A 12856-nucleotide genomic window follows, 5' to 3' on the forward strand; every position below is an offset into this window, starting at 1 on the left:
TGACAGCTGCACATCCCCGCCTCACTGACAGCAGCACATCCCAGCCTCACTGACAGCTGCACATCCCTGCCTCACTGACAGCTGCACATCACTGCCTCACTGACAGCGGCACATCCCTGCCTCACTGACAGCTGCACATCACTGCCTCACTGACAGCAGCACATCCCCGCCTTACTGACAGCTGCACATCCCTGCCTCACTGACAGCTGCACATCACTACTTCACTAACAGCAGCACATCCCCGCCCCACTAACAGCAGCACATCCCCGCCTCTCTGGCTGTGACACATCCCTGCCTCTCTGACCGCGCCACATTCCCCGCCTCTCTGACCGCGCCACATCCCTGCCTCACCGACAGCAGTTCATCCCTGCCTCTCTGACCGTGACACATCCCTGCCTCTCTGACCGTGGCACATCCCTGCCTCACTGACAGCAGCACATCCCCGCCTCACTGACAGCGACAATGCATGCAACTGAATACCCTGTGTTGAATTAGTGCCATTATTTCGACTAGTCGAAAAACGGCTTCTTGTAGGCTTGAAGAAAATCGAAACCTCTGTGTCTTGTTATTTAATAAATTAATGTTTGTTTTATTTTAAATTAGTGTCTTGGTGATTGATGGGGGTGGGGGGGCACCACTGGACTTGCCCACAAGCCCACTAATTTCTAAAATCACCCCTGTTACACTATCTGTCAATAAATGAAACATATGTTGAAGTTTGAGCCAGGACAATCCATCCCTGATTTTGAAAGACTTGGCAGGTAGTTTCCAGCTGAAGAAACATATCACAGTCAGCCAGCACATTAATGTGTAGCCAAGCACTGACAACAATTTAAACTCAAAGGTACAGCAACTGTTACTGAAACCTTGTTTCACAGACAGCGTTTTGAAGTAAGTGATTTCATATGTTCTCCAAGATTGTCCTTTACCACCATATGGCATTCTTGCCTACCTGACCCTCTCCATGAGGGAGAAAATGCTCTGTTCCTGGACTTTCCTGGTAATGTATGATTGCCATCACCTGTGGTGAGCTAGTTAATTGATAAGAAAGGTGTTTCACCACAGGTGATGGCAATCACACATTACCAGGAAAGTCCAGGAACAGAGCATTTTCTCCCTCATGGAGAGGGTCAGGTAGGCAAGTATGCCATATGGTTAGAATAATCATTATTGAAATCATTTAATTTGTAATAATTCTTAACCATCTGTAGCAATGGAGCACTGCAGAGTGTCTGGATAGAATGTCTGGAGTGTTGTGGCACGGTGCTGTGGAGTCTTGCATTGATTAGCTGCTAAGGGGGGCACATATATTTACTAATTATCAACAGATGTAATATTTAGAGTTTATGAAGTGGTGGAGTAATGAGAGGGGTACAGTTATTGTGATAAGGACAGTAACATATATAATTAACAGTGAATGAGTGAGGAAAAGCAGAGTTAAAGGGATTGGGTGAGAGACTGGAGAACAGATCGGTGGATAGTTAGGGTGTGTACACACGGAGAGATATTTTCTTTCGATTTTGACTATATAGTCAAAATCGCAAGAAAAGTTAGTGCAGATCGCAAGGTGAAAGTCACCTTGCGATCCCGATTCGATCCCGATGCGCGGCCCCGCCAGGTCGGCATCGCAAGAAAAGACAGACTGTGCAGGCAAGTCAATCCTTGCTAGATCGGTGTACTATCTAGTTCATCTCACATGTCAATGACATCTCACATAAGCCAAAATCTCACATAAGCCAAAATCATAAGCACACATAGTCCATATCTCAAGAAAAGTTAGTCAAAATCTGTGTTATCTGGGCTCCGGGGAGTTCAAGGGAAATCGCAAGTGAAAATCGGGCATAGCAAGGATCTCACCGTGTGTACACACCCTTAGATGAGGTACAAATAGAGGAAGATGTTTAACTTTGGTGAAAATGTTTAGTAAATACTTATTTCAAGTGATTTCTGTATGATCAACAATCAGTGTATGTTATAAACATTGTGTTTCCTCAGTTTATTGTATTTAAATATAAATTGGTTTATTAGTGTGTATGTTCATTTAATAGATATAGAGTTTCATGATCATCATATTCATTGTACAAATGTAAAATCATTTTTCTTATTAATATATATATATATATATGTACTAGGTGATTCATCGCGCCCTACGGGCGCTCTTCACACCGTCGTAAGGGGCTATGCCCCCTTAACCCCCACACAACTTGAAGGTGCAAGACCATGGTGTTCACAGGTATTAGAGGTGCTTATACACACAGTGGGCACAGCTATCTGCGGCGTGTATACACACTGTGTTGACAGGGTGCAAAGACTTGTCTACACACAGTGGCCCTCATTCCGAGTTGTTCGCTCGCTAGCTGCTTTTAGCAGCAGTGCAAATGCTAAGCCGCCGCCTACTGGGAGTATCTTAGCTTAGCAGAAGTGCGAACGAAAGGATTGCACAGCGGCTACAAAAAAGAGGAAGGTTTTACAGGGGCGTACACACACACTGGTCACAGGTAGGACAGTTCCTTATGGATACACTGGCCACAGTATTAGTGTTGCTTATTACCAGAATGTGATATGGTGGCATCTATATGTACCATAATAAATTGTGTGTGGTTTGGATTTGAAAGGGGGTGGGTGCAGTGAAGTGGAGGTGCCACGTTACCCTTGGATTTAGGTAGTGCCTGCTAGGGGCTTCAGATGGTGTTCAAGGTGGTGTGTGTGGTGGATGGGTGTTTGCCAAAGGGGCCTGTGTATGGGGGTGTTGTTTCAGGGGTCCAGAAGTGAATGGGTTGTGTACATGGTGTGAGTGGTGTTGGGGTGGCTGCGGGAGGGATGGAAATGGTGGAGGGAGGAACGGGTGGTGGAGAGGTGGGTTCAGAGGGGGTGCAGCATATGATAGTGGGGGTTCATCGGTGCTGATGGTGGAGGAGGTTCAGGTGGTTTAGGGTGAGGGGTGGACGTTGTATGTGATAGTATTTTGGGGGGTTGGTGCAGGAGTGTGGAGGGTGGTGAAAATACTGTGGTTGGTGGAGAGGTGGTTTTGAAGGGGTACGTGGATTGGGGTGGGGGTCCCCAAGATGCTGTGGGTGCTGGGTGACCGGTTGCAGGTGGGTGACTGTATATGCTGCGGCCTTGGGTTTGAGGGATGGGGGAGGGGACTGGAGGTTTTGTGCTTTAGGGAGTGTTGCGTGCGTGGGGCAGAGAGATGGGGGAGGGTATCCGAAGGTGGCATGGGTGGGGGAGGTCCACATGGGGTGGGTGGGGGAGGGTATTGGGGGGGTGTGGTGTGTGCAGGGGGGTGAGGGGTAGTGGGGTAGGTGGATGGGGAAGGGTGTGTTGAGGTGCAGGGGGTGGTGGAGGGATGGTGTATGTATGGAAGGCGGGTGGCAGGTATGGTGTTTAGTTTGGATGGGGGATGGGCTTATGAGGTGCGGCGGTTGTTTCACAGGCAGGTGCGTTGACGTGGCGGGTGTCAAATTTAGATTGAGTGTGGTTTGGATTTGAAAGGGGGTGGGTGCAGTGAGGGGGAGGTGTGTTTGGTGGGGTTGTGAGTGTGCACGGGTTATGTTAGTTGCTGTGTGGTGAGGGGTAGGGGGTCCTGAGGTGTTGGGGCTGGGAGGGGGGTTTGCACAGATGGGGAAGGGTTTTTTTGGTGTGCAGGGCGGCATGCCTCCACACTGTGTGCCAGCGTCCGGTGTTTAGGCGCTGGTGTCCCCATCCCTGCTGTCTGGCTGTCAGCTGCCAGGCATAGTGCTTAGTGTCAGGATAGGAGCGTGGTGCGACCCACGGCTGCAGCGGGAGGGATATCCGTCTGAGCAGCAGTGGGGTTTGGGGAGAGGGTGGTACATGCGGCATCCCGCTGACCATGTTCCTCGCCGCCTGCCTGGCCGCATGACCCCCCCGCTGGCTGTGTACAGTAGACCGTGGGATGTATGAGGGAGGGCTTCCCGGAGTGGGGTGTGTGTAAGGCGCCTGGTGTGTTACAGTGCGAGGTGCGGCGGCCGTCCACCTGCCGCCTCCTACTGTTTTGTTTCCGGAGTGGAGCGTGGTGCGGCTGAAGGCTGCAGTGGCAGGAGCTCCGTGTGATCAGCAGTGGTGAGTGGGTGGTGCGTACGGCAGGGGGTGATATGGAGTTGTATGAGGGAGGGATCCCCGGCGTGGGTGTCAGTGGCGTTACCGGGAGAGGTGCCGTGTCTGTCCACCTGCAGCGTCCATGTGCGGAGGGTATTGCCTGTGTGCTGCCAGGACCTGTGTCTGCTGCTACTGCTGGCCAGCTAGTGTTGTCACAGGGCATGGTGTGTCTCCCTGCACATGCTGCTGACCCTGCCCACTGCTGTGACTCCGCCTAGCGTTAGAAAAGCCAGGCATAGAGTCACAGGGCTATTATATAGGAGATATATATATATCTATATATATATAGTTCTCCTTCGTCCTAGAGGATGAACTGGCTCCTCCCCCTATGCCCCTCCTCCAGACCTCAGTTACATTCTGTGCCCAGAGGAGACTGGTTGCACACTAGGGGAGCTCTACTGAGTTTCTCTAAAAAAGACTTTTGTTAGGTTTATTATTTTAAGGGAGAGCTGCTGGCTACAGGCTCCCTGCATCGTGGGAGTGAGGGGAGAGAAGCAGACCTACAAAGGCTCTGCTTCTTTGGCTACTGGACACCATTAGCTCCAGAGGGTCTGATCACTTGGTGCTCCTACCTGCTCGTTCCCGTAGCCGCGCCGCCGTCCCCCTCACAGAGCCTGAAGAGAGAAGCTTGGTGAGTAGTAGAAGCAAGAAGACTTCAAAGGCGGCAGAAGACTTCGGATCTTCCTGAGGTACTACGCTGCGTGCCATTGCTCCCTCACACAAGCGGCACTATATGGGTGCAGGGCGCAGGGGGGGCGCCCTGGTCAGCAATAAAACCTCACTTTTGAGACTGGCATGACAGTATACATTGCATAGGCAATGTATACAGACCCCCGCCAGTATAAATAAAAGAGGGACCAAAGCGCGCCATGTAGGGGGCGGGGATCCACCTTCAGCTCTAACCAGCGCCATTTTCTCCACAGCTTGCTGCAGAGACGCTGCTCCTGGCCCTTCCCTGCTGTACACAAGTAACAGGGTGCACGAAACGAGGGGGGGGGGGCACGAGAATTTGGTGTTGATTACTTGGTATAAAAGCGCTTACAGGTCTGGGGAATTAATTAATCCCTTCAGACCGGTGAGGCGCTGGGTGTTAGCTGGCAAACTCCCTTTCTGTCTCTCTGAAGGACCTTACTGTGGGTCTGTCCCCTATAGCCCAGTGTGTTTTGGGGTGTCGGTACGCGTGTGTCGACATGTCTGAGGTAGAAGCCTCTTCCCAGGAGGAGGCTGGTGTGGGAGCTGAACAGAATGTGGGAGTGAATCCGTCGGCACCGCCGACTTCTGATTGGGTAGATATGTGGAGTGTTTTAAATGCAAGTGTGGCTTTATTGCATAAGAGGTTAGACAATTCTGAGTCTCAGAACCAAGCATGGAGACAATCCATGGGAGATGTTTTGTTACAATCTCAGACCCCCTCAGGGTCACAAAAACGTTCATTTACCCAGATAGCAGACACAGATACCAACACGGATTCTGACTCCAGTGTCGACTATAATGATGCCAAGTTACATCCTAAGGTGGCTAAGAGTATTCAGTACATGATTGTGGCAATTAAAGATGTGTTACATATCACAGAAGACCCGACTGTCCCTGACACAAGGGTCTGTATGTTTAAGGGAAAGAAACCTGAGGTAATGTTTCCTCCCTCTCATAAACTGAACGCTCTTTTTGAAAAAGCTTGGGAGTCTCCTGACAAGAGACTGCAGATTCCCAGGAGAATTGCTATTGCGTATCCTTTTCCCTCGCAGGATAGGTTACGGTGGGAATCTTCACCCACGGTGGAGAAAGCTCTGGCGCATTTGTCCAAGAAGGTGGCGTTACCGTCCCCTGACATGGCGACCCTAAAGGACCCTGCGGATCGTAAGCAGGAAACTACCTTAAAATCTATTTATGTTACTACGGGTACGCTGCTCAGGCCGGCCGTGGCATCGGCATGGGTGAGTAGCGCTATTGAAAGGTGGGCAGATAACTTGTCATTTGACACAGACACCCTGGATAGGGATAGCGTGCTTTTGACGCTGGGTCACATCAGGGACGCAGCGATATATCTAAGGGAGGCGACGAGAGATATTGGCCTCTTGGGATCAAGGGCAAATGCCATGGCAATCTCGGCTAGGAGGGCATTGTGGACTCATCAATGGAATGGTGATGCTGACTCTAAAAAGGCTATGGAGGTTCTGCCCTTCAAAGGTGAAGTTTTGTTTGGTGAGGGGCGGGCCTCGCGGACCTGGTTTCTACAGCTACCGTGGGTAAGTCTTCTTTTTTGCCTTTTGTCCCTCCACAGCAAAAGAAAACGCCTCAATACCAGATGCAGTCCTTTCGGTCTCATAAATTCAGGAAAGGACGTGGATCTACCTTCCTCGCGGCCAGAGGTAAGGGAAGAGGAAAAAGATCGCCGGCTGTGGCAAGCTCCCAGGAGCAGAAGTCCTCCCCGGCTTCTACCAAATCCACCGCATGATGCTTGGGCTCCGCTGCGGGAGTCCGCACCGGCGGGGGCACGTCTTCAGCTCTTCGGTCAAGTCTGGGTTCGCTCGGGCTTGGATCCTTGGGTACTGGAAATTGTGACCCAAGGATACAAGCTGGAGTTCCAAGACGTGCCTCCACACCGATTTTTCAAATCGGCCTTACCAGTTTCTCATCCGGAGCGAGAGGTAGTGTGTGCTGCAATACAAAAGCTGTGTCAACAGCAAGTCATTATCACGGTTCCCCCGTTACAACAAGGGAAAGGGTTTTATTCAACCCTGTTCGTGGTCCCGAAGCCGGATGGCTCGGTCAGACCGATTCTGAATTTAAAATCCCTCAACCTGTATTTAAAAAGATTCAAATTCAAGATGGAATCTCTCCGAGCTGTGATCTCCAGTCTGGAGGGGGGGATTTTATGGTGTCAGTCGACATAAAGGATGCATACCTACATGTCCCCATATATCCTCCTCATCAGGCATTCCTGAGGTTCGCTGTTCAGGATTGTCACTACCAATTTCAAACGTTGCTGTTTGGTCTTTCCACGGCCCCGAGGATTTTCACCAAAGTAATGGCGTAAATGATGGTGATCCTGTGCAAGCAAGGGGTCACAATTATCCCATATTTGGACGATCTCCTGATAAAGGCGATATCAAAGGAGCAGTTACTAAAAAACGTTGCGCTCTCCCTGAAGGTGCTGCAACAACATGGCTGGCTCCTAAATTTACCAAAGTCGCAGTTGATTCCGACAACTCAGCTGTCGTTTTTGGGCATTATTCTGGACACGGATCTGCAGAGGATCTTTCTCCCATTGGAAAAGGCTCAGGAACTCCAGAACATGGTCAAGGAACCTCTGAAACTGCCAAGAGTGTCGATTCATCACTGCACTCGAGTGCTGGGGAAAATGGGGGCGGCCTACGAGGCCATTCAGTTTGGCAGACTCCATGCAAGAACTTTTCAGTGGGACCTGCTGGACAAGTGGTCCGGGTCCCATCTGCACATACAGCGGAGGATAAGCCTGTCCCCCAGGGCCAGGGTTTCTCTCCTGTGGTGGCTCCAAAGTTCTACCTTCTAGAGGGTCGCAGGTTCGGGATCCAGGATTGGGTTCTGGATTGGGTTCTGGTGACCACGGATGCGAGTCTCCAAGGTTGGGGAGCTGTCAAACAGGGACAAAAATTCCAGGGAAAATGGTCGAGCCAGGAAGCTTGTCTGCACATAAACGTGCTGGAGTTAAGGGCCATCTACAACGGCCTTTGGCAAGCGGAACATCTTTTTTCGCGACCTGTCCGTCCTGATTCAGTCGGACAACATTACAGCCGTGACACACATAAACCGCCAGGGCGGAACAAAGAGCAGAGCGGCGATGGCAGAGGTCACCAAGATTCTTTGCTGGGCGGAAAAACATGCAAGCGCTCTGTCAGGGTTCAGGCGATACTCGTTGTTCCAGATTGGCCACGGAGGGCCTGGTATCCGGATCTTCAGGAATTACTCACAGGAGATCCCTGGCCTCTTCCTCTAAGAGAGGACCTGTTACAGCAGGGGCTGTGCGTGTTCCAGGACTTACCGCAGTTGCGTTTGATGGCATGGCGGTTGAACACCAAATCATAGCTAGAAAGGGTATTCCCGGGGAAGTCATCCCCACTCTACTTAAAGCTAGAAAGGAGGTAACGGCGAAGCATTATCACCGTATTTGGAGAAAATATGTGTCTTGGTGTGAATCCAAGAAGGCTCCTACGGAAGAAATTCAGCTGGGTTGTTTTCTCCACTTTTTGCAAGCAGGTGTGGATGCGGGCCTGAAGTTAGGCTCCATTAAAGTGTAGTTTTCGGCCTTATCAATTTTCTTTCAAAGGGAATTGGCCTCACTTCCAGAAGTACAGACTTTTGTGAAGGGTGTGCTGTACATCCAACCTCCCTTTGTGCCCCCAGTGGCATCGTGGGACCTTAACGTGGTGTTACAGTTCCTTACGTCACATTGGTTTGAACCTTTACAAAAGGTTGAGTTGAAATTTCTCACTTGGAAAGTAGTCATGCTGTTGGCATTGGCGTCTGCAAGGTGGCTTTGTCTCACAAAAGCCCCTATCTGATTTTCCATGTGGATAGAGCGGAATTGAGAACTCGTCAACAATTTCTGCCTAAGGTGGTTTCGTCGTTTCACATGAACCAACCTATTGTGGTGCCTGTGGCTACTGAAGCCTTGGTGGATTCCAAGTCTCTTGATGTGGTCAGAGCTTTGAAAATTTATGTAGCCAAAACGGCTCGTGTTAGGAAAACAGAGGCGCTGTTTGTCCTGTATGTGGCCAACAAGGTTGGCGCTCCTGCTTCTAAGCAGACTATTGCACGCTGGATCTGTAATACGATTCAGCAGGCTCATTCTACGGCTGGATTGCCGTTACCAAAATCGGTGAAAGCCCATTCCACTAGGAAGGTGGGCTCATCTTGGGCTGCTGCCCGAGGCGTCTCGGCTTTACAACTTTGCCGAGCAGCTACTTGGTCGGGTTCAAACACTTTTGCAAAATTCTACAAGTTTGATACCCTGGCTGATGAGGACCTCATGCTTGCTCAATCGGTGCTGCAGAGTCATCCGCACTCTCCCGCTAGGTCTGAAGCTTTGGTATAAACCCCATGGTCCATTTGGAGTCCCCAGCATCCTCTAGGACGAAGGAGAAAATAGGATTTTAATACCTACCGGTAAATCCTTTTCTCTTAGTCCGTAGAGGATGCTGGGCGCCCGTCCCAGTGCGGACTCTATCTGCAGTACTTGTAAATAGTTATTGCTTATGTTACACAAAGGTTGTGTTTCGGTTAAGGTCAACCTGTTGCTGATCTCTTTTGGTTTACGCGGTTAACTGGTTTTAGTTAAATGTCATGTTGTACGGTGTGTTGTGGTGTGAGCTGGTATGTGTCTCACCCTTAGTTAACAAAATCCTTTTCCTCGAAATGTCCATTTCCTCTGGGCACAGTTCCTATAACTGAGGTCTGGAGGAGGGGCATAGGGGGAGGAGCCAGTTCACACCCATTTAAAGTCTTAAAGTGCTCATGTCTCCTGCGGATCCCGTCTATACCCCATGGTCCATTTGGAGTCCCCAGCATCCTCAACGGACTAAGAGAAAAGGATTTACCGGTAGGTATTAAAATCCTATTATATATTAGCTGTTCTACCCGTTCTTTGCATGGGAGTTTCTGATTTTCATGGTTGTAAATATAAATTAGGGATGAGCGGGTTCGGATTTCCTAGACTCGAACCCCCGGACTTCAGGATCCGAGCCCGGATCCGGTCCGGCTCGGGTCTTCCCGCCTTCCTTGGATCCCAGAATGAGGCAAAACATCATCATCCTGCTGTCGGATTCTTGCGGGTTTTGGATTCCATGTAAGGAGCCGCGTGTCACCGCCATTTTCACTCCGGACTTGAAGAGTGAGGGAGACAGACCTCTGTCTCTCTGTGGGTGGTGGCGTCGGGTGGGGTCAGTGTGTGCTCTTTAGGTATGCTGTCCTGTGTGCTGTTAGGGGTGCTGTTAAGGGTGCTGTCCTGGGGTGTCCTGTGCTGCTTGGGGTGCTGTACAGGGTTGTTGCTGTCCTGTGCTGTCTTGTGCTGTACAGGGGTCCTGTGCTGTTTGGGGTGCTGTACAGGGTTGTTGATGTCCTGTGCTGTCTTGTGCTGTACAGGGGTCCTGTGCTGTTTGGGGTGCTGTACAGGGGTGTTGCTGTCCTGTGCTGTACAGGGGTGCTGTCCTGGGGTGCTGTCCTGTGCTGTTAGGAGCACTGGCATAAGTTCGCCCCAGTCGCCCGGAGGCATGATAAATGTTGGTGCCCCCCCCAATACACACACACACACACACACACACACACACACACCATATGTAGCTATCCGGCACTCAATGTAAACAGTAGGAGCGTGCTCAGGTGCCTTTTCCAATAGTAATATAGATACACAAGCAAAGTGGACGGCACTCCATGTCAGTCATCACAATAAAACAGACAGCAGCATACCTTTATAGTACACCTACAGTGCTCCCTCATACGCCAGCGGGTCTCGATGGAGATGCTGTGGCGCAGCGGTGTATCGATATATATAAAAAACACACAAATGCTTCTTTCACTAAAACACACACGCACGTCTCTTTCACTTAAACACACCAATGTCTCTTTCACTTAAACACACCAATGTCTCTTTCACTTAAACACACATGCCTCTTTCACTTAAATACACAAATGTCTCTTTCACTTAAACACACGCATACACACGCCTCTCACTTACACACACACCTACACCACATGCCTCTCACTTTTACACACACACGCTTCTCACTCACACATATACATGCCTCTCACTTACACACACATATACCTCTCACATACACACACACACACACACACATACATGCCTCTCACTTACACACGTTTCTCACTTTTACACACATGCTTCTCACTTACACACGCCTCTCACTTTTACACACTTACATGCCTCTCACACACACACACACACACACACATACCTCTCACTTACACACGTTTCTCACTTTTACACACACATGCTTCTCACTTACACATGCCTCTCACTTTTACACACTCACATGCCTCTCACACACATACCTCTCACTTACACACACATAAATGCCTCTCACACACGCCTCTCACTTACACACACACACCCCTCTCACTTGCACACACCCCTCTCACTTTTACACACACATATACCTCTAACTTACACACACACATACCTCTCACTTACACACACACAGACATGCCTCTCACACACGCCTCTCACTTACACATGCACCTCTCACTTTTACACATGCGCCTCTGACTTACACACATACCTCTCACACACACACCTCTCACTTTTACACACACATGCCTCTCATGCACACGCACACATACACACACAACTTTCCTTAAAAAAAAAACCAGAGACACACATACACCTCACTTAAAAACACAAAACACAGTGATGCCAACATTTATTAAAAACCTCCCAGCACCCCCAACTACACCCCACCACCAACCCACACACAGTGCAGCTTCAGGCAAGTGCTCTCAGTGCCTACCTGTGGCTATCATTAGCCCAACGGAGGAATAGAGAGCTTCACTTGGCCAGCTCCACTGGAAGGGCCTGGGAGGAGCTGCGCTCTGGAGCTCCCCCTAGCTGCAGCACGTGCCAGCTCTGTATATACGAGGAGGCAGCTTTCCGTGTCACTGACATAGCTCCTCCGTCTGAAAGCATGATTTAAAAAAAAGTAACAGCGAGCGATCGTCAGGCATCGGGAGACATTGGAGGAGATGTGACCCCTCGAGGTCAGGAGCCCGGCGGCAGCCGACTCCACTGCCTCCCACAGTTCCGCCACTGGTTAGGAGTACTGTATAGGGGTGCTGCTGTCCTGTGCTGTATAGGGGTGCTGTCTTGTGCTGTTAGGTTGGCTGTCCTGTATGCTGTAAAAATAAAGGGGCACTGTCCTGTGTGCTGTAAAAACAAAGGGGTGCTGTAAAAATAAAGGAATGCTGTGGCCCTGTCCTGTATGCTGTAAAAATATAGGGGTGTTGTAAAAATAAAGGAACACTATGGCCCTGTCAGATGCTGTAAAAATAAAGGAATGCTGTGCCCTGTCGGGTGCTGTAAAAATAAAGGAATGCTGTGGCCCTGTCGGGTGCTGTAAAAATAAAGGAACGCTGTATCCATGTCGGGTGCTGTAAAAATATAGGGGCACTGTAAAAATAAAGGAACGCTGTGGCCATGTTGGGTGCTGTAAAAACATAAGGGTGCTGTAAAAATAAAGGAATGCTGCGGCCCTGTTGGGTGCTGTAAAAATAAAGGAATGCTGTGGCCTTGTCGGGTGCTGTAAAAATAAAGGAACGCTGTGGCCCTGTCTTGTATGCTGTAAATATACAGGGATGCTGTAAAAATAAAGGGGCTCTGTTCTGTGTGCTGTAATAATAAAGGGGCACTGTCCTGTGAAATGGAGAACTAAAATTTTGAGGTAAAAATTGTGAAAGATCAGGACCCACTTCCTAGTACTAGTGCTGAAGCTGCTGCCATGACACTGATGATGCAATTCCATCAACGTCGTCTGCTAAGGTCAATGCCAAATGTCATAGAGGGCATGTAAAATCCAAGAACCAAAAATTAAGAACCAAAAAAATAAAGAAATTATCTGATGAGAAACGTAAAATTGGCAATATGCCATTCACGACCGAAAGTGGCAAGGAAAGGCTAAAGCCTTGGCCTATGTTCATGACTGCTGGTTCAGCTTTTTGTGAAGATGGAAGTCCTCCAAATGTGCATTCA

At 49.6% G+C, this 12856-nt stretch overlaps 1 protein-coding gene across 2 annotated transcripts in view; it reads left to right on the forward strand.

The window, feature by feature from the left end:
* Positions 1–821: 821 nt before the first annotated feature.
* LOC134949254 (cytochrome P450 2F2-like) overlaps positions 822–12856 on the forward strand; it is a 272832-nt gene continuing 260797 nt past the window's right edge. The window contains exon 1 of one of the 2 annotated variants that reach the window (XM_063937735.1): positions 822–891. Coding sequence is in view for 1 of the 2 variants with exons in the window: in XM_063937734.1 (XP_063793804.1) it covers positions 1877–1881 (5 nt within the window). In the remaining variant the exon portion in view is untranslated. Of the gene's footprint in view, positions 892–1826; positions 1882–12856 lie in introns of those variants that run through there. The other variant, XM_063937734.1, reaches the window with a different exon arrangement.

Source organism: Pseudophryne corroboree, chromosome 8 (assembly GCF_028390025.1).
Source record: "Pseudophryne corroboree isolate aPseCor3 chromosome 8, aPseCor3.hap2, whole genome shotgun sequence".
In the NCBI taxonomy this organism is placed as follows: Eukaryota; Metazoa; Chordata; class Amphibia; order Anura; family Myobatrachidae; genus Pseudophryne; species Pseudophryne corroboree.